General features: G+C 38.6%; 1 protein-coding gene across 3 annotated transcripts in view; it reads left to right on the forward strand.

Moving 5' to 3' along the window:
- Window positions 1-44: 44 nt before the first annotated feature.
- zgc:123258 (uncharacterized protein LOC641502 homolog) overlaps window positions 45-22,613 on the forward strand; it is a 50,353-nt gene continuing 27,784 nt past the window's right edge. For 2 of the 3 annotated variants that reach the window (XM_028823651.2, XM_028823653.2), the window contains exons 1-8: window positions 45-488; window positions 5,465-5,581; window positions 9,501-9,668; window positions 13,121-13,210; window positions 13,863-13,996; window positions 16,905-17,056; window positions 18,496-18,592; window positions 21,586-21,687. In XM_028823651.2, coding sequence (XP_028679484.1) covers window positions 435-488; window positions 5,465-5,581; window positions 9,501-9,668; window positions 13,121-13,210; window positions 13,863-13,996; window positions 16,905-17,056; window positions 18,496-18,592; window positions 21,586-21,687 — 914 coding nt within the window. In that variant the 5' untranslated portion in view covers window positions 45-434. The remainder of the gene's footprint in view (window positions 489-5,464; window positions 5,582-9,500; window positions 9,669-13,120; window positions 13,211-13,862; window positions 13,997-16,904; window positions 17,057-18,495; window positions 18,593-21,585; window positions 21,688-22,613) is intronic. The other variant, XM_028823654.2, reaches the window with a different exon arrangement.

Genomic DNA, 22,613 nt, shown 5'->3' on the forward strand with positions numbered 1-22,613 from the left:
GCGGAAGTGGGCGCGGCCTTGTGACGTTGCTTATGGTTTGAGTGATAGCACACTCTTCAGGCCGTTCACTTGGAGAGCGCGCAGGGGGCGGTGTCAGTGCTTTAGGTTGTGTGTGGCGTTTTCAGACTACATTACTGATTAGCTTTTTCATTTTATCACCGAAATGCCTCTTCGTGTGAAGGCGTTCATTTTTCTCACCTAAGCGACACGTTTCCTTTTTTTTTTTTAGGGCAAGGAGACGCTTGACGCTTTGGGCGGGGATTTACCAGAGTCAACGGGAAGTGAAAGAAAGTTTTTTTGTGTGTTGGTTTTATTTTCTAGTGAAGTGTGTCCAACTGAGAAAAAATACAACTAATAAAAAGTTCGACGTCGTCGCAGAAACCATTTTATACTTAAGTACAACGAGAAACACCCGGAGGAACCCAGCTTTAAAGATGGAATGGCTGTCAGCTTTTAATGTTTTTATGTTTATACTTTTCAGCTTACAGGTAACTTTCATTTCCACTTTGAAGTTCTCATTTTGGATGTCATGCTTTGGGATAAATATGACTGTAAACGTTGCTGTAAACTCACTCGACCCTGTCATGTTTCTATTGATCGATTGTCGTAAACCTTGTTCTTGGTTTCTCGAAGTGTGATTTTTACTACGTGGTTTTCGGTGTGTTCTGTACGTAGCGTTGGTTTTCTCCACGTGATCCCGCGCTCAGTTAACACTGCGCCTGCGTTCGAATGTTGTCACTTCAACAGCACAATTTTAACACTTTGTAACGTAGATTACGTAGCACAGTAAGATAAAGTCTTGCTAAAGTTAAGCAACAATTGTACACCCATTCATTTCTTAGTTTATATCATGTATACAAGGGGAAACAGCTGAGGGAATCGCTTCTAGTAATTTCGATTTACATATAAAAATGCAACCCGCTTGATTCACTTTGGTAGACGTTAGCGTGACACAAAGCAGGGTCCTGTCTTATGCCCGACACGACTGGAATTGGGCTCCGTTCTAGTGCTACCTGGTAATCGGGATCGGAGAGTGAAGGAACGTTCAAGTAATTGGCAACGCAATGCGTAACAGGCAGGCTACACACCATTTGTATCTGCGGAACTGTAATGGAGAGTGTCTGCAGCCTTGACCTTTCTTGGAATTTCATCAAAGCCTTTTTAGCTCCATAGACGTCTGATAAAAGCCCAAATGTCTCCATCCACTCTGTTTCAAAGCGTGGTCTATGGGCTGACGTAATTATCATTCTTAGGACTTTCTTGCTGATAAAGCCACATGAAATGACTGTAAGACATAGACCACAAAGCACCTTGTCTGACTTTATTGTAGTCGATAAAATCTTTTACTTCTACACCATTCCTTCCCATTCTGACTCTGTATGCTTCTCTCCCATCCAAAATAACTTCAAAATATCCATCTTGATGTCCACCTGAAGAGGCATCCTCCTGGCAACAGCATCCCTATAATTCCATGTAGACATGGATGCATGTGGTTTCTGCTGTGTATGATCTTCAAAGTCTATGTGCTGTAGCACCATCTTGGCCCTCTGTAGTCATGAAAGATCCCAGGGGATCCTTCAGGGTATTTCCTGATGCCCCTGGTAAATTCCCCACTATGGCCTGCTCATTCACTTTCCTAAATAGGCAAACTGTTTTCTCCCACAACTTTACACCCTAATAGCTAATGTGTGTTGAGTGTACTGGGGCATAATGGCTGCTCTTGCATCATCCAGGCAAGTGCTATACATTAGTGGTGTTTGAGGTGACTCCCCACTATCTTAAATGAAGTACTTTGAGAAGTGAGAAGGATTTCTTGTGGATCACTGACTAAAATCAGGGACTTTGCTGGTTTTACAGAATGTTTCAAAGTCTTGTAATACAGACTGTCCTTCCAGATGGGCAGGGTTGAATCCTTGGTAGGCAGAAGTTTGATGCATGGTCGGTGTAAGGCATTCAGACCTCGGGTGAGAGGCCAAGTCAAAGCCAAGATCTGAATCCCATTGAGATACTAAGGGGGTATTTGAAATGGATTGTACACACAAGACTCCCTTTAGACATCACACAGCTCAAAGAATGCTGCACAGAGGAGAATGTGGTGAAAAGTATCTACACCCTTGATGCAAATAATTGCCCCGTTTGGCGGAAACAACCTCCAGTAGATGTTTTCTATAACTGTCTAGTTTTTCCCCACTCCTGTGTGCAGTATTCTTTAAGCTGTGTGATGTCTGAAGGGTGTCTCGCATGCACAATCCATTTCAAATACCCCCACAGTATCTCAATGGGATTCAGATCTTGGCTTTGACTTGGCCTTTCCAGAACCCTCCTTTTTTTGGTAGATTTACTGGTGTGTTCAGGATCATTGTCATGTTGAAAAGTCTTCTGACAATGACAGATGACCTCCTATTATCCCCAGGCACCCTCCGGTACAATGAAGAATTCATAGTGGATTCTATAATTTTGAGCAGCCGAAACTGTTACTTTTCCACCACCATGCTTCACAGCTGGCATCGGGTTCTTCTGGTGAAATGCTGTCTTTGCAGTTTTTCATGCATGTCTTCTGGAGGTGTCACCCATTGCACTGGCTGCACTCAGATCTCAATCCGTGTGGTTCCTCCAATGGGGTGGGTGCAGCAACACATTGCAATCGGCACATGCTCCCAACCTCTCTCTTCTGGAATTGTAGCCAAATAATCTTTTCCTTGCCCTGTCTATCCAGAACACATTGTTCCAGAAGCCCTGGTCTCTACCAGTGTGTTCATAGGCATCTTGCCATCTCTGGGATCAGTTTGAGCTTGTCTTGTATTAAAAAAATGAGGGATTTTATTGCATGTTTTCTATGAAAGTGTGCATGATCACACTCTGTGTATATTCAAGAGTTATTGAAGCCTAAATGTGAAAGTGATCTGGGATATTTGTATACTGTATATGCATTACTCATAATGAATTGTATTTGTTGAAGTTCCCTTTCTCTGAATATGAAAGCCAAACCAAGCTATAGAATTTCATATCAGTTTTGCAGAAGTTTGTCTGTGAAGTGAGTACATCTGGCACCTCCTTTTATTTTCTCCTTTTTTTAAACTTGATGTCAAATTGAACACAGTTGGTGTCAAGTAGTACATTTAAGATTAATGACTACGGAAGTTGGGCAGTGCTGGGTAATGGTTATTATTGGTAAAAATTACCAGGTTGTGTTTATTGATGCTATGCTACTGTCTCACAAAAAGTTGAGGGATCACCCGGGAATTTCCTGACAAATGAGGGACCAGCATATGTATGTTTTTCTGGGTCAGTTGTAGTTCCACCCTGCAACATTCTCCAGTGAAGCTCACTTTTGCTCAATGTCCTCCTGATTTTGGAGTTCTGTACATTGACTTTAGCTGGGTTTTTATACTTAGGATCTTTTGTGACTTTATGGATGGTTTCATATAGTGCTCTTGAAGTAATTGTTAGTGGTTGGCCACTCCAGGGAACTTTCTCCCAAGTCTTTTCCATTTGGAGGTTATGGATCTCATTTTGCTCCAGTGGAGTCCCAGAGCCTTAGAAATGGCTTTACAGCCCTTTCCAGACTAAAAGGCGTCAACATTTCATCTGATTTTCCTGACTTTCCTTTGATTATGGACTTGCGTACTTGTTTAATCCTTGTGCTGGCAACTTGACTTTGGTAGTAAAGGTCAAAATAAGTGAGGGTTGTAATCAGTTCTGTTTTCAGTCTCTCTCTTATTATCCTTTAAATTTGGGTTCATTCTGTGCCATTTGGTGCTGGATGATTTTTATCATTAGGTAAATTAATGTAATAAAGAAAGTGTTGCATGTTCTCCCAGGGATGGTTTATGTGATGTTAGGTTTTGGTTTAGGGATTGAAAAGTTTTTGTGTGGAAAAATTTATAATTTTTTTTTTTGTTTTTTTCAAAGCAATGTACACATACACACTATTCTATTGAAGGTGTGTGTATTTATGTACAGTATATCAAACTATATACGAGTATACAGTGGTGCTTGAAAGTTAGTGAACCATTCAGAAGTTTCCATATTCCAGCATAAATATGACTTAACAAAATCATCAGATTTTTGTATAAGCCCTAAAAGTAAATATGGAGAATCCGCTAAGCAAGTGAGACAGAAATATCATGCTCTTCATTTATTTATTGAGGGGTCGTAAAAGTATGTGAGCCTAGAAGGTAATTTGAAGGTGAGATTAGAGTCGGGTTTTGTCAATCATTGTGATGAAAGTCAGATGTCAGTGGACCGACCTCCCTGTTTATTTTAAAAGAACAAGTATCTGTCAAGGGCTTCATCTTCAAACACATTTGTTCAGTATCACGTCATGGACAAAGGGTGTTTCAGAGAACTTCAAAAAATGAATTACGGTTGCTCATCATGCTGAGAGAGGCTGTTTAAGACCCAACTCTAAAAGAGTTTAGACTGCACCAATCCACAGTCAGACAGACTGTACAAATAGTAGGAAGTTTAAGACTATTGCTAACTCTAAGCAGAAGTGGTCGGCCAACAAGCATCACTTTAAGGGCAAGGCATGTGATTGTCCCTGAGGTCACCTAAATGCTTCTCTCAAACTGGTTAATGTTCACAAGTCTACCACCAGGAGAACACAGAACAACAGTGGTGTGGATGGCAGGGCTGCAAGGAGAAAGCCACTGCTTTCCAAAAAAAAAAAAAACATAGAATCTACACTTTTCTGAAGAGCATGTGGACAAGCCTAAAGACTATTGGAGTAATGTTTTATGGACAGATGAGACCAAGATGGAACTTTTTGCTCAAATGAGAGGCATTATGTTTGGAGAAAGAAAAACACTGTGTGTGTTCCAGCATGAAAACCTCATCCCATCCGTGAGACATGGTGGCAGTGGTATCACGTGGTCTGGGCCAGTCTAAAAGAAACTGTTGGGACATCTGTCCGTGGACTACACCAAGAGAAACTGGGTTGTACATCAAGACGATCACAAGCACACAAGTTGTTCTACCAAAGAGTGGTTAAAGAAGAATAGAACAGGTTTTGGAATGGCCAAAATGAAAGTCCTGACCTTAACCCAATAGAAATTTGGAAGAACATGAAACATGCCATTCATTTGAGAAAATCCAGCGACATCTCTGAGATGAGGCAATGGGCTAAAATTCCTCCAAGCCGATGTACAAGAATTACCAGAAATGTTTAGTTGCAGTTATTGCTGCAAATACTAAAAGCAAAGGTTCACATACTTCTTGCCATTCAAGAATGACAAAATACAATGCCAAAGAAACTTGAAATTGAAGATCCTATAGATTAGTTTACTTTCAACTACTGTCTAAAGCAGTGACCTTCATTTATTGCCTGTTATCTGATTATTTGGTGTCTACTTTTAACTGAATGCCATGTTTAGTTTGCAGCTTGATTCTGCCCTCTGTTTATAGTATGTTTGGTTCAGATTTTTTTCTGGCACAGCTGGTAATATTTTCTTTGCTCTCATAGGTGAATGCTCAGAATGGTGTCATGCAGGTTTCTGAAATGGGATCTCTTGATGAACAAAACTACTGTTTTGTCTACAACTCTAACTGGACACCTATTCCTCCTACCTTTAACAGCTCTGTAAGTAGCCTTGTCTTGTTAACAAGATTGCACTGCTTTTCCTCGTATGACTTTGCACAATTGGAATTAGAAGACAGTGTGATACATTGACCCCTGCTTTGTGGTTGGGCCTTGTGGTAAATTCCTTACTGCTATATTAGGCTTTAAATCCTTCCAGTTCTATACTAGGTTGGAAAGTTAATATGAATCTTTTTTTTTTTTTATTATTATTCTCTCTCCCATTTCACTTTCCAACAGGAAGTGCATTTCTGTTTTGACATTTTGCCTGTAACAATAACTGCTCAAAAATGTGTTTGTTCATTTTTTCCAGTCTAACATTACAGTATATAAATGCAGAGGAATTTTTCTCCTTTATTAGAATAAACGTATGAAGCCTCCACCTGATTATAATTTTAGGCAGTGTTTTGCAGACCTGGGTGAGCTTTGGTATAGTTTTTATAAAGAATGATATGATCATCATTGACCACCTTATTTTGTTCTTAACATGTACACAATAATACTACAGTTATTCACTGACATTTTTTGTTTTGTATCTGACAAATAAATGTTGTTTAAAATTACTATTAAAAAGATAAAAATGAAAACATCATCATATTGGTGCCACATGAGTTAGTAAATCCTAAGATGATGATTAGTGGTTTTATTTACACAAACTTATTAACGCTGCTTTTGTGACAGCATGCATTTTAAGTTAGGTTTGTCAGACAATGTTTGCATCAGATACGTGCCATTTATGTTAGAATTGGTATATGGACTAAACATTAGCTGGTTAATAACACCAACTGAAGAGTACTATTTAATTAGCAAGTCAATTTTCTAATGTCATAAAGTTCTGATGTTTTTCCAGATCTCTCCCACACTTTTGATGTTTGTCACAATATTTAGACAACTTTTGTAAAATCAAACTTTTCAATTAAAGATTATTCTTTTATTTCAGAGTTCAAATAAAACATTCTTGTTTTCAAGATTCAGGGCATAAATGATCAACCTTTGTTGTTGCTTGTACCTTTGTAGTAAACCATAATTTCCTATTGAGGTGGACTGACCATATCTGTAGTAATTACTCGTAACTGGAGATTTTAAATTGGCTCCATGTGAGTATTCATGGATGATTGCAAATGAGACTCCCATTTATGTATTGGGATACAAGTGGTAATAGTGGAATACAGTAATCCCTCCTCCATCGCAGGGGTTGCGTTCCAGAGCCACCAGCGAAATAAAATCCGCGATGTTTATATGGTTATTTTTATATTGTCATGCTTGGGTCACAGATTTGCTCAGAAACACAGGAGGTTGTAGAGAGACAGGAACGTTATTCAAACACTGCAAACAAACATTTGTCTCTTTTTCAAAAGTTTAAACTGTGCTCCATGACAAGACAGAGATGACAGTTCTGTCTCACAATTAAAAGAATGCAAACATATCTTCCTCTTCAAAGGAGTGCGCGTCAGGAGCACAAAATGTCAGAGAGAGAAAAGTAAACAAATCAATAGGGCTGTTTGGCTTTTAAGTATGCGAAGCACCGCCGGTACAAAGCTGTTGAAGGCGGCAGCTCACACCCCCTCCGTCAGGAGCAGGGAGAGAGAGAGAGACACAGAGAAAAACAAACAAGCAAAAATCAATACGTGCCCTTCGAGCTTTTAAGTATGCGAAGCACCGTGCAGCATGTCGCTTCACGAAGCAGCTGCACAGAATGTAGCAACGTGAAGATAATCTTTTAGCATTTTTAGACGAGCGTCCGTATCGTCTAGGTGTGCGAACAGCCCCCCTGCTCACACCTCCTACGTCAGGATCAGAGAAAGTCAGCGCAAGAGAGAGAGAAAAGTAAGTTGGGTAGCTTCTCAGCCATCTGCCAATAGCGTCCCTTCTATGAAATCAACTGGGCAAACCAACTGAGGAAGCATGTACCAGAAATTAAAAGACCCATTGTTCTCAGAAATCCGCGAACCAGCAAAAAATCTGCGATATATATTTAATTAAATATGCTTACATATAAAATCCGCGATAGAGTGAAGCTGCGAAAGGCGAAGCGCGATATAGCGAGGGATCACTGTAGTGCCCTTTTCTGCTTTACTAGGGGGCTTCGCCCCCTGCTTGCTTCGCTCGCCAACCCCCGTTTTTGTTTTTCCAGATACACACTTTTAAGATTTTTTTTTTGTTTGAATTGTTGCTATTTCATTAGTTTCACTTTTATTTCTGAACTTCTGTAAAAACAATATTTGGAATCTTTCGAGTCCCAATGTGCTGAATCTTTTAAATGAGGTCCGTGAGATGTGTTTAATGACTTTGTACCAATCATTGAGGATAGGTTTCTCTGTTTAGAATTTCAGCACAGACAAAACAATCCACATCATCAGCGGTTAATAATTTATTTTGCAAAGTAACCAATAAATGCATGTGAGGTAAACTCCGTTTTTGAAATTCTCTTGACTTAAACTTCAAAGCCTTACAATATTTACATACTTCTAACATATCACCTGTGTCCATATATTCGATCTCTATTCGACTTTTCGTTATTTCTCCGAGTAATAATTTCTCTTTCTTTGCGCTAATGCAATGTTTACTTTGTTTGTATTGACACTGTCATTTTTTTCTGCTTTCATATTCTGTATCTTGCTCTGCATGTGTTTCGTGCCTACGTTTTTTTTGAAGCTTTTGAATTCCAGTTTCCATTATCTCTAACCTGCTCTCCATGTGTTTGGCCCCCTTTTTTAACCTCTTTATGACGTTTTACTTTGTTTTCTACTGTCTTTTATTTCTGACCTCGCTTTATCCTGCTTTTGTTTCAATGACACCTGGTCCGTGGTGATTATATTTTCCCTTTTTCGAGTAATAATTTCCATTTGTTTGCGATACTGTGATCTTTACTGTACTGTCAATAATGCATCACTGTAATGTGATTCACCTATGCTGTATAGTTTGGACGTGTGAGGATGACGCACGTTTAATACGGAGCGTTCGCCCGTGTCACTCTGGGGCCCCCCCCCCACTGTTAATACGGAGCTCCTTCCGTACTATTATGCAGTGCTTTGTGGACCACTGCGGACTCCGTAGTGTTTCCCATTTCACTTTGTATCTCGGTCAGTTGAGCTCTTTCTTTTCGGAGCTGTGCCTGCCTGGTTTGCGGCATTTCAGACGCGCGTTGTAGGCGCCTGCATTCATTAATTATATCCAGGCGGGCTCGTTTTTGTATCTCGGTCACTTGAGCTCTTTCGTTTTGAACCCGTGCCTGCTTTGCCTCCGTAGTTGGAGACGTGCGTTGTAGGCGTCTACGTTCATTATATCTGTCCACGCGGGCTCGTTGTTGTAGCTGTGTTAGTTGTTGAGTTGTTTGGTTTTGGAGCCGAAACAGTTTTGCTTCCGCGGTTTCAGACGCGTGTCCGTACAATCTCGGGTTTGATGTGTGAACCTTTGTGGACTCCGACGTGTGTCCCGTTTCACTCTGGGGTGGGGCGTTGACTCCTCTTGTTTTACTATGTCTCCTGCGTCCATGGGCATGTACCTGCTTCCATATTACTTCTCTCCCGTTTCACTCTGGGGTGGGGGGCTTTGTGTGGCGCCTGCGTGTCGTTCGTAGTCTCTCCCGTTTCACTCTGGGGAGGGGGGCTTTGTGTGGCGCCTGCGCACTATGTCTTCTGCGTCCACGGACATGTACCTGCTTCCATATCCGGTTTACCATTCTTGGTTAGTAATATGGATTACTGAATGTATTCAGTTATGTTCCATGCCAGTTTTATCTGCTTATTTATGTGAGTATTGCTTTTATTTCAAAGTCTCTTACACATAACATAGGTGGGGTGTTACTGTTGTGCAGTCTTTGTCAATGAGTATAATGCAAACTATTTAAAATTGCAGTGTGAGTGAAGTCAATATGTTTGTTCAAAGAAAAAACAGACTAGTCTCTCCTTTTATTTTAAAGTTGCGCATCTTCACTTCAACTTATCTGTGTAAGGAAGATGATATCCCTGTTGTAGTGAAGGGCCTTGCCATCTTGGTGATGAGAAAGAATTGTTCATTTTCTGAAAAGGCCATCATTGCCCAGAAAAAAGAAGCTACTGCCTTAGTGATTGCATCAGAACAAGAACTGGTAAGTGGGATGTGAGCTCTTACAAATAATTTTGACATTAAAGTTTTTATTGGAGTATTTTTACATCCCTTCTCTAATAACACTTTTGCTTCTATTTACTAGATTGCTATTCCCTATTTTGTCTTTAGAAGCAAACAGTACAAATATAATGATGCTATCTGTTATTATTTTCTACGTAAATATATAAACGTATACATTTTGGATAGTTTTGTATTTTTCTGTTCTACATTTTTTATTCCTGTGTTTTGAGTCTATCTTTAGAAAATAAGTGTTTTATTAATACACGGATACTGAAATTCTTTCCTTGAGATGGCATGAAAACTTAAATTTATGCCACCTAACTCAACAAAAAATATCTTTAGGATGTTAACTATTTCTGTTTAACAGAGCATATAGTAGTTTACAAAGTTCTTATCTGTTTTTCTTATGTTTAATTAATTGTCCATTTGTCTGTAAGCCATCTTCGCACTCTCTGGCCTTCTTTTGGTTAGTATGGCTATGGCCGTATCAGTGCAATCTGGCCTTAACAATCTGGGCCATTTCCAGCAACAGCCACTACCTTTTCCTGGAGAATATGCATGTTCTCTCACCTCAGGGAGATCAATTCTTCCATTTTGTTCTGGATCTTCTATCAGTGGATTGTTATACAATCATTGGTGACTCTTAAGACTTGGATTATGAAGTTGAGGCTCTTGTTTCACTATCACCTTATGGCATAGGTCATCATTCTCTTGATCAATCTTATAGCTCCCCTTTCTTGTATTATTAATTCTGTACATCTTTATCTAACATCTGCAACAGCCCAGGGCATCCTCTACGTTTATCTACTACTATAGCCTAGTTTGTAGTTTCTTTTAGTCAGTTTTACTTTCATTAAATGGCAGTTACTATGCTGCCATTAGTAATGGACACTTGTTGCTCCACACATAATAAATGTAATCCTCAGGTGACTGTGAAGTGTCCTTTAATCTGTATATTTCAAATTCCTTGCCAGGATTTTATCTTCATGCATAAGTATATATCATGGGATTCAAGATATCACTAACAAGATTGTTTTTTAGGCTAAGGTTTTTATACGATTTGAATTTCTCGTTTCTCTTCCAGTTTGCATTTGCATTCAATAACACAAATGCGAAAATAGAGAATCCATGAAGAAATGTGATAGCTTTCATTTTGCTAACAAGAAATGTGATAGGTTTCATTTTGCTAACTTGACATTTGAGTCTGCACAACTACTGTAATTAAATTGTTTGTCTGTATCCATTCCATGGTCACTGACCAACATGGAAAATTACCAGATATTCCTTGATAACAAGTGATTGCAGAAACAATCTGTTCCCTGATTTGTCTGTCTCATCTGCACATTTCTGTGCTGCCAAACTGTTGCATCTTTCTAACAGAACACACGTGAAGAAAATCTTTTTTTCTAAACATAATTGCTAGTTAATGTACAGTGCATCCGGAAAGTATTCACAGCGCATCACTTTTTCCACATTTTGTTATGTTACAGCCTTATTCCAAAATGGATTCAATTCATTTTTTTCCTCAGAATTCTACACACAACACCCCATAATGACAACGTGAAAAGTTTACTTGAGGTTTTTACAAATTTATTAAAAATAAAAAAAACGAGAAATCCCATGTACATAAGTATTCACAGCCTTTGCTCAATACTTTGTTGATGCCCCTTTGGCAGCAATTACAGCCTCCAGTCTTTTTGAATATGATGCCACAAGCTTGGCACACCTATCCTTGGCCAGTTTCACCCATTCCTCTTTGCAGCACCTCTCAAGCTCCATCAGGTTGGATGGGAAGCGTCGGTGCACAGCCATTTTAAGATCTCTCCAGAGATGTTCAATCGGATTCAAGTCTGGGCTCTGGCTGGGCCACTCAAGGACATTCACAGAGTTGTCCTGAAGCCACTCCTTTGATATCTTGGCTGTGTGCTTAGGGTCGTTGTCCTGCTGAAAGATGAACCGTCACCCCAGTCTGAGGTCAAGAGTGCTCAGGAGCAGGTTTTCATCCAGGATGTCTCTGTACATTGCTGCAGTCATCTTTCCCTTTATCCTGACTAGTCTCCCAGTCCCTGCCACTGAAAAACATCCCCACAGCATGATGCTGCCACCACCATGCTTCACTGTAGGGAGGGTATTGCCCTGGTGATGAGCGGTGCCTGGTTTCCTCCAAACGTGACGCCTGGCATTCACACAAAAGAGTTCAATCTTTGTCTCATCAGACCAGAGAATTTTCTTTCTCATGGTCTGAGAGTCCTTCAGGTGCCTTTTGGCAAACTCCAGGCGGGCTTCCATGTGCCTTTTACTAAGGAGTGGCTTCCGTCTGGCCACTCTACCATACAGGCCTGATTGGTGGATTGCTGCAGAGATGGTTGTCCTTCTGGAAGGTTCTCCTCTCTCTACAGAGCTCTGACATAGTGACCATCGGGTTCTTGGTCACCTCCCTGACTAAGGCCCTTCTCCCCTGATCGCTCAGTTTAGATGGCCGGCCAGCTCTAGGAAGAGTCCTGGTGGTTTCAAACTTCTTCCACTTACGGATGATGGAGGCCACTGTGCTCATTGGGACCTTCAAAGCAGCAGAAATTTTTCTGTAACCTTCCCCAGATTTGTGCCTCGAGACAATCCTGTCTCGGAGGTCTACAGACAATTCCTTTGACTTCATGTTTGGTTTGTGTTCTGACATGAACTGTCAACTGTGGGACCTTATATAGACAGGTGTGTGCCTTTCCAAATCATGTCCAGTCAACTGAATTTACCACAGGTGGACTCCAATGAAGCTGCAGAAACATCTCAAGGATGATCAGGGGAAACAGGATGCACCGGAGCTCAATTTTGAGCTTCATTGCAAAGGCTGTGAATACTTATGTATATGTGCTTTCTCAATTTTTTTATTTTTAATAAATTTGCAAAAATCTCAAGAAACTTTTTTCACGTTGTCATTATGGGGTGTTGTGTGTAGAATTCTGAGGAAAAAAATTAATTCATTTTGGAATAAGGCTGTAACATAACAAAATGTGGAAAAAGTGATGCGCTGTGAATACTTTCCGGATGCACTGTATGTATATTCTATTTTGCCAAAAGTGTTTTTTTTTTTTTCAGCACCTCATGCTTATCACTTTTTGTCATTTCAATTGCAAAATGCCAAGATAAAGGAAATAAGCTTTATAAGCAGGGTGAGCTTGCCTAAAGCAATTAGAAAAATACAAATACAGGAGTTTAACTGCTAATATGAATCTCCTGTTTGCTGGTACCACCCCCAGCTACTCTCTTAGGATTTCTGCAGCACTGTGTTAACAGTGCATTTTTCAGGCAAGAATAAGAGATGGCCAGTTTTTGTACTTAAATAGCAGTAGTAGCTGTTCAGTTATCTACTGTGTGTGCAGTTTTGGGGCGGGGGGAGTTAACCATTTAACAGCCTGTTTTCTGTGTTCTGTTCAGAATATTCCATCAGGAAATTCAAGTACCTTGGACAAAGTTAATATTCCAGTTGTTCTTGTTAAATACACAGATGTGCAGGCTTTGGAGCAGGTAATGAAACTTAATGTACCTTTTCAGTATCTGTATTATACAAATTGACCTATAGACAGTAAAATGTTGGTGACATATTAACTGGAGGGTAAATATATTTAATAAAGAGAACTAATTCAGTTTTAAAGTCTTAACTTTTTACTATAGTCTAGAGTCTTTTTTTCATGAGGGATTTTTGTAATTGTACATAAAAATAGTGCTTGATTTATGGTGGAAATTAATAATGTACATGGAGCCCCAAATGCAAGGCAGGAAGCAGTTTTGGACAGGGAACCATTTAGTCCACCAAAGGGCCCACTCATGCACACACCTACAGTCGCACATGGCCGATTTGGGAGGAGAATCGGTGTCCCCAGAGAAAAAGAAACCAATATTTAGACACTGGGAGAATATGTAAGCACAAATGACTGGCTGTGATATTCTTGAAGATCTGTACTGTCAAGTATTTAAATTCTGGTTCTTTGTTATAATTCATTAAAGCATGAAAAAGAGTGATGTTTTCTAAAAGAAATCAAAGACAAGTTTGATGCATCTTACTGCCATTTACTTTCTTAATGTTTAGTAACTTTTTAAATGCATTCATTAAACAAATAAAATAAATTGTGAGATTAAATAATTTGGCCTTCCCCCCACCCCCAAATCTCTTTATCAGCATTTCAAAGGAAACCTGACAGTGAAGCTTTCTGTCCCTGTTGCGCCTTTGTTTGACAGCAGCATAGTGGTGCTCTTTCTAATTGGTGTTCTTACTGTGGCTCTTGGAGGCTACTGGAGTGGTGCAGCAGAACGGTAAGAAGATTATATGATGTTTTATTGTAGTGACTCCCAATTTATTGAATGAGTCTCAGACAAGTAATTCTACTGAGTCACATTGCAGACATCCCAGCAGTTGTAAATACTAGGTCTTTAGTATTATGGTAATCTTTTTTTTTCTTTATGAGTGATGCTAAACTCTCGCATGTTAATTTAAATGGCATTAGCCTTTCATTCATCTTATTGTAAACTTCAAATTAAAACCGAAAGATATGAAGTCTGCTGCAGATTTTTGTTGCCCAAGCTAAAATTAATTAAAATGATAAAGCAAAACAAAGTCACAGTTTGTATAACTCAAGTGTGGCATTTTAGAATTCGTAAAACTTAATACTGCTATACTCAGTTTGTTCCTCTTTTCTATCCATTTTTATTGCAGTATGGGCAAGAGATGTTTCTTTAAACGCACATTTCTCTACTTGCTTAAATGAGGTGTAGAGTGAACACCTCAATGCAGCTCACTGCTTCAGTACCATCACTGTTAATAGACAGTCTTAAAATACTTTGATCAGACCCCACATACTACCATAATAAAATTAGACCATTCTTTGTAACAAATCACCGTCCATTCACAAACCTGCTTAGCCCAGCTTAGGGCCTTAGGAGCTGGAACCTGCCCCTGCAGCATCTGGAGAAAGAAAGAAACCCAACACTGAAAAGAGTGTTTGCAGATCTCATTTTCACTCCTTCATGGTGAAGTAAGTTAGTCGCCAATTAACTTAGTATGCACATCTTTGATATTTAGGAGTACTAGGGGCTCTGCCCCCTGCATGCTTTGCTCGCCAACCCCCGTACGCGCTAGTCATTTCCCGGGTCTGCTGCTTGTGTTGAATCATGCTGTGCTTTTGGATAAACACGAATATCATCTCTGTGTTTGATATCTCTGTCTTTCGAAACTATTATCACTGACAATTAGTCGCATGTTGGTTTATTATATATGCGAGCGTGATCTTTTGGATTCATGTAGAAATCCAAGAATTGTCCGTGTTTTTCAGATAAATTTTGTGTAAAGTGCGATACTTTTGGATGGATGGATTTGTATCCATTATTGGCTGCAGAATTTCTAATGCGTCCAATCGTTTAACTCTTGATTCTATGTTGCATCGCTTCTCCATGATAATAAATATAAACCTGCCTGAATTGTGGTTTCTTTAAGCTTTAATTGGTGCAGGACCACAGATTCTCATAGCGTATAGTATTGAGTTGTGTAAATCTACGTTTTGAGCATTGAATGATGCGAACAGATTATTGTAGATTTGGATATTTTACCTATAGTGTTTGTGGATTTCACTTTCATCAAATAACAAATCTTTTATTTCTCATGGATACACCTCTTCATTGGGAAGAAACACTACTTTTCCCTGCTGGCAACATGAATTAGACGATCTACAAGTCTCTGATTTAAACTTTAAAGCCAAACAATATCTACATACTTCTGTCATATCACCTATGTCCATATATTCGATCTCTTTTCGCTGTTCCATTATTTCACCAAGTAATAATTTCCATTTCATTGTGCTAATGCGATCTTTACTATAATTTTTTTGAGACTTTCGAATTTTAGTGCTTTCATAATCTCTAACCTGCTCTGTATGTATATCGCACCAGTGTTTTTGAACCTCTTTACGATGTTCTACTTTGTCTTTGTCTTTTATTTCCAGCCCTGGACGTGGTTAAATCTCTTGGCACAAAGTCTCGTCTCACGGGACTTGAAATTATCTCTCTGAAAAAGTCTCGTCTCATCTTGTCCGAGGATTGTTTTATATAATAGAGATTTGGAGAGAAAATACACAGAAATGGGGAGAACACACAAGCTTCATACACAATATTTACATTTTGGTAGACCATAATAACTTTTTCTAAAAAGGAGGAAATAAATATAAATCTCAAAAGTCTGTCTTTGAATAGTATTTACCTCATTTAGGCAGCAAATATTCAGTAGCTGTCTTTTTGTAGCAATTGTAGCCTGAAGACGTTTGTAATATGTTGTAGACGTTTTTTTACTCAATTTTGCCATTGATACCAATTATAAATCATCATTAAAAGAAATCAGGGTTTTATTTTTGAAAGGGGAAAAAAAAACATTTGAAGAATGGGATCCAAAGGTCCTGCAGTGGCTTTAAGAGAGAGATGTCTAGAAATTTAGCATAGAGCACTCTAAATATGCAATTGGAATAACAGATGTCATCATCAGCCATTTTTTATTATTTAAAATAAAGGATGCCATCACAGTCAGTATCAAACTTTATTGGAGAGGAGACGGAAACTGTGAAATATAATTTTTGAAAATGTGGGTACTGTGTATTACACTGCAGTTTGTGCTCTTATTAAGCCTCTCATTCTGTACATGCCAGGATTGGAGGGGCTGCACATCATAAAAGATTCATTATCTATCTCCCTTCTGTATCACTGAAGTAATATAAATTTAGACTTCAATCAAAGTTAAGTTTACACAATTGCTGAAGTAAAGCTGCTACTGTGCTTGAATTCTTTGAAAAAGGTCAGGATGCATGTTCTTCAGATGCTTAACAAACAAGGTGTTACTTATTTTGTTTAAGACTCTTTTAAACACCTCTCCTTGTGACTTCACACTGGCTGCCTAAATTAAATCCTGTCTTCACCTTTCTCTTGCAGTTTTATTCTCCTCATGCATCGTTGTGCCAGCTGAAAAACTTAAAGTCACATATTAACTTGGATTAAATGTGAATTTCCATCCATTTGTACAACTTCATTCTTTTCAAGATGCTAGAGAGCACAGAGTGTTTTAGCTGTTTCAAATTATTTTTATTGGTTAAATTGAATACATTTTTTACAGCCAATAGGACAATTTGCAGTTGTGTAATTAAATGAGTTCAGTCTGTACAACCTTTATTTTCAATGTCCACAGTAATGAAATGGATTCTCAGACTGCTTTAGAAGGAGATGGAAGGAGAACAGAAAAGAGCGATGTCCTTATATTTTCACCTCTTAAAATAGTGGTGTTTGTGGGAATCATGTGTGGAATGCTGCTTTTACTATACTACTTCTACAGGTTTCTAGGTGAGGAAATGTTTCTTTCATTTCAGATTACGTTTTAATTTGTACTGCATATTCTTTTTCATGAATCCTGAATTAGGGTTTATAGCGTTGGTGTAAAATGGGATGAACAAAGTACAAAATTGGTTTCAAGGTACCCAGGTCCTGTCCTCGAAAGTCAGTCAGTGATTTTCTAACCCGCTTACTCCTGAACAGGGTCGTGGGGGTCTGCTGGAGCCTGTCCCAGCTAGCATAGGGTATTTTGATTTAATTACAGGCCTGTTTTTCTGCCTAATTTTATTTTAAAAGTACTGTATCTGAACTTTTAAGTATAGAAAGTAGCATTTGTGTTTTAAATATGGGTAATATAAGGTTAGGATGTGTGTCATTCTGCTTGTTTCCTAATGTTTAACTGAAGACACTAATGTTCTTAAGCTAGGAAGTCTTCCAATCATACATACCCACACACTTTCATATTGTTTAATATGCTTCGAAGGTAGGGGGTCCACAGGGGCAGGATAACATGAAAATACACACAAGATACCTAGGGTCTAAGCTTTATGAGACGGCAATACTCCCTGCAGCTAATTTTAAAAAAAGGGGAGTGGCGGGATTCATTTGAATTGGATATTTGATTAATTTTATACTGTCTCTTACCTGACAACTGGGGTCCACAAAGTAAAAAATGAATAAGGAAAAGCAGGAACCCTGTTCCTCCACTTTTAAAATGGGCCTTAATCTCCATTTATCTCTGATTAAGAGCCACTTGTCCATCTCCCTAATACCTTATAACCTCTCTCTCTCTCCCCCCCTCCTTTTAATGTCTTATTCCCCCTATCCCCTCTCTCTACTTTGCCCCAGCTCTCTTCCTGTCCCTAGATGTACTATTCGCTCAGGGGGTATGAAGTGCCTATAAACTCCATCCCATTACTTCTCGAGCAATTCTTAAACGAATTCTTGGATAAATGGTGGCTGGCCTTTTGCTACAGAGCACTGTCTAGCTGGTGCTGATGGTGTCCTTCAGGGAGTCCTTAGCAGCCCTTAAAAATGCCATGCTTCTAAGGCTGTCTATTTGGAAGGAGATAACCAGTCGCCCTAGTCTGGGACTGTGTACTCCCCCTAGCTGCTAAGCAGGAGAATAACGGCAAAGGGAAGACATGATCCCAGTTTCACTAGAAATAGAATAGGTTTTACTGAAAGAATTTGGGTATTCATATATAATTTGAATGTATTAAAGAAAAAAAATACCCCAAAGACAAAACTGACGCTGTCCAAGAGCTGTGGTATATTTTTTGCTTTGTGATGACCTGAATATTTCTAAAAACTCTGCTTAATGCAATTTTACTTAAAGAGCAAACTACTTTAGCAGCTGCCTTTTTTCCCTTTATTAATCATGTTTTTTTTTTAATTCTTCATACTACAGATTGGAATCATTTTAAGTGTCTGTTTTATATGTTTTACAGTTTATTTGATTATTTGTATTTTCTGCATTGCTTCTGCTATGGCCTTATTCCACTGTTTATCTGTGCTCCTTGAGAAGGTACCATACGGGAGATGCAGGTGAGCTGATATTTAATTTCAATGTATAGTACAGTATTCAAAACTGCTTTTTGATTAAAAATGGCATTTGAAGAGAGCTGAAACACTATTGTTCTTTTTTTTTTTTAATAATTTGTGTGGGATATAAGACTAATCCAGCATACTTTGTTGATATATTTTTCACTGGTAGTAGGTTACCATTTAAAAATAATTCCTGAATTTATGCTAGTATTTTGCAATAGAACTAGTTATGACTCCATCAGTTTTGTTATGAGGATTATAGACAAAAATGTTTTGCTTGGAAATCCAGCCAAATCATGAATATACCATACATTTTAGGTATAAACTATAAAAATAATTGCACCAAGAATACAGAGACCAATTAGTCTGTTTGTGTATTTTGTTTTTACTTTCTTGTATATGAAGTATAGGAACAGTATTGTAATCGTCCAAAAATTCGATGTCAAGATTTTGATGAATCTCGACATTTTAGACCTCCCTGACTTTCTCGTATATGAAGTATAGGGAAAGTATTGGAATTCTCCAAGAATTCCATTTCAAGATTTTGATGAATCTCGAAGTTTAAGACCTGTCTGAGTCTGAAAATACCATTTTTGGAATTCTGTATGTGTATGTTAAGCACAATAACTTGAGTACACTTTCACTTGGGTCAACCAAATTTTGCATACAAGTATTAGGAACAAAACATAGATTTCTATTAACTTTTGGGCTGTTTCCACTGACCAGAAGTGGAACTTTACCTTTTTTTCCATGCAGCTGCCAAGTCTGATTTTTTTTCAACTTTACTTTGTAATAATTGTTCAATATATTATTAATTTGATTTGATTTGTTGTTGATGGTTCTTTAATGTACATAACATAAAAGTATAATCACTGTTTTGTGGTTTACTCAAATATCCATCCTCTGGGTATACAAAAATGTCTAGGGTAGACCACTTCCGATTTTTCTGTAGTTCTTTCAGCAGCTAACACTGCCACATGATGCTTACTAAAGCTAACAAAAATTGAATACAACCTGTTTCATCAAAGTATTTTTTCATTCTGATGTTCTGTAAATTAATCAACAATTCTTATGAATTGCTATGTAAATGTTACTTTGTATATAAGCAGAAATTAAAATTTTCTGGACCTGACTATATTTGTTGCAGTTAAATGAGGCTATGCTAATTATACAGTATATCACAAAAGTGAGTACACCCCTCACATTTTTGTAAATAATTTATTATATCTTTTCATGGGACAACACTGAAGATATGACACTTTAATACATTGTAAAGTAGTCCGTGTACAGTTTGTATAACAATGTAAATTTGCTGTTCCCTCAAAATAACTCAACACACAGCCATTAAAACCGCTGGCAACAAAAGTGAGTACACCCCAAAGTGAAAAATGTCCAAATTGTGCCCAAAGTGTCAATATTTTGTGTGGCCACCATTATTTTCCAGCACTGCCTTTAACTCTCTTGGGCATGGAGTTTACTAGAGCTTCACAGGTTGCCACTGGAATCCTCTTCCACTCCTCCATGACGACATCACGGAGCTGGTGGATGTTCAAGACCTTGCACTCCTCCACCTTCCGTTTGAGGATGCCCCACAGATGCTCAATAGGGTTTAGGTCTGGAGACATGCTTGGCCAGTCTAGCACCTTTACCCTCGGTTTCTTTAGCAAGGCAGTAGTCGTCTTGCAGGTGTGTTTAGGGTCATTATCATGTTGGAATACTGCACTGTGGCCCAGTTTCTGAAGGGAAGGGATCATGCCCTGCTTCAGTATGTCACAGTACATGTTGGCATTCATGGTTCTCTCAATGAACTGTAGCGCCCCAGTGCCGGCAGCACTCCTGCAGCCCCAAACCATGACACTCCCACCACCATGCTTGACTGTAGGCAAGACACACTTGTCTTTGTACTCCTCACCTGGTTGCCACCACACACGCTTGACACCATCTGAACCAAATAAGTTTATCTTGGTCTCATCAGACTACAGGAAATGGTTCCAGTAATCCATGTCCTTAGTCTGCTTGTCTTCAGCAAACTGTTTGCGGGCGTTCTTGTGCATCATCTTTAGAAGAGGCTTCCTTCTGGGGCGACAGCCATGCAGACCAATTTGATGCAGTGTGCAGCGGGCGTATGGTCTGAGCACTGACAGGCTGACCCCCCCACCCCTTCAACATCAGCAGCAATGCTGGCAGCACTCATACGTCTATTTTCAAAAGACAGCGTCTGGATATGACGCTGAGCATGTGCACTCAACTTCTTTGGTCGACCACGGCGAGGCCTTTTCTGAGTGGAGCCTGTCCTGTTAAACCGCTGTATGGTCTTGGCCACCGTGCTGCAGCTCAGTTTCAAGGTGTTGGCAATCTTCTTATAGCCGAGGCCATCTTTATGTAGAGCAACAATTCTTTTTTTTTTTGATCCTGAGAGAGTTCTTTGCCATGAGGCGCCATGTTGAACTTCCAGTGACCAGTATGAGAGAGTGCGAGCGATAACACCAAATTTAACACACCTGAGACCTTGTAACACTAACGAGTCTCATGACACTGTGGAGGGAAAATGGCTAATTGGGCACAATTTGTACATTTTTCACTTAGGGGTGTACTCACTTTTGTTGCCAGCGGTTTAGACATTAATGGCTGTGTGTTGAGTTATTTTGAGGGGACAGCAAATTTACACTGTTATAAAAGCTGAACACGGACTACTTTACATTGGATCAAAGTGTCATATCTTCAGTGTTGTACCATGAAAAGATATAATAAAATATTTACAAAAATGTGAGGGGTGTACTCATTTTTGTGATATACTGTAAGTGAAAATATACTTTTAATAAGATTAAATGGATATTTTTTATCTTTGAATGTTCCATGTACATTGACGAGAAGTTCTGTGTGAGCAAAATGAATTTGGCCATTATTTGTTTTAATCTTTTACAAAAAAGTATGGTGTGTATTTTAGAAATCATTTTATGTTGTTGTTTTACATGACTGATTTTCTTCTCCAGTTTCTCATGCAGAAGCAAAACGGTTGAGATAAGAATGATTTTACTTGGTGCAGCTTGTATCACGTTATCTGTAATATGGGCCGTGTATCGCAATGAAGATAGGTAATGTAATTACTATTATTTCAAAAATTTCAAGTTTAATTTGTAAATGAATTCATAAGTACCCACTTTCTAAAATAAATGGCCAGATTTTAGTTCTTAATATGTTAATTAAAGAAGTATAACATTTTCGTCTTTGAATACTTTTTTAATAAAAAGGTAATAAAATACCATGTTGCAACTAATAACTGGTACAGTCCCAGCCCAGAGTTTGCAACATGATGTTCTTTCAGCAAAAAACTCTTCATCATCAAACAACCACGAAGGTGATTTGAAAAACTAAAAAGCTGCACCTTATAAAAATGAAAGTATTAGAGTAAGTGAACTTAAAGGTGACCAACTGGTTCTTCACAGTGATGCCATAGGAGAACCATTTTTGATTCTGAAAAGAATCATCCATCCACATTAATATTCAGGAAGGAATTTTCTATTTAGGTCTGTAAGAGGTTTCAAAAATAACCATGAAATTATTATAACAGACTTGTAAAACATCTAAGGGTTTTAAAAGCTCTCTTGATGCATACGATCAAAAAGGCAAAATTCAGGTTTTCTTGATCTGTTTCAGCAGATTTCACTCCCTCTGCCCAAAGAAATCTCACTAAGGCGCATTGTTGAACAATGGTCCAGTCCCGCAGCAGAGCTTCCATGCTCCATTGACCTTGGCTTCAACTAAACTAATGGCTGAGCGCTGTGCATGTTTGAACTACCCATAAGCCAGAGTTTTATTGCATCAGCTTCTATCTGTTGTGGTTACCATATAATTTTAAAATTGCCTGTACTTTTTAGTTTACTGTTTACCCTCCGATTCTTTAAAGGTGGTTGAGTATTCCTTTAATATTTTAAATTTAAAAAAAAAAAAAAAGGTTTGGCACACTGTTGCTTATTATTTTTACAAACACTAATACCATCCAAACATGATTTCATCAGCA

The sequence above is a fragment of the Erpetoichthys calabaricus genome, chromosome 17 (genome assembly GCF_900747795.2).
Source record: "Erpetoichthys calabaricus chromosome 17, fErpCal1.3, whole genome shotgun sequence".
Classification (NCBI taxonomy): Eukaryota; Metazoa; Chordata; class Cladistia; order Polypteriformes; family Polypteridae; genus Erpetoichthys; species Erpetoichthys calabaricus.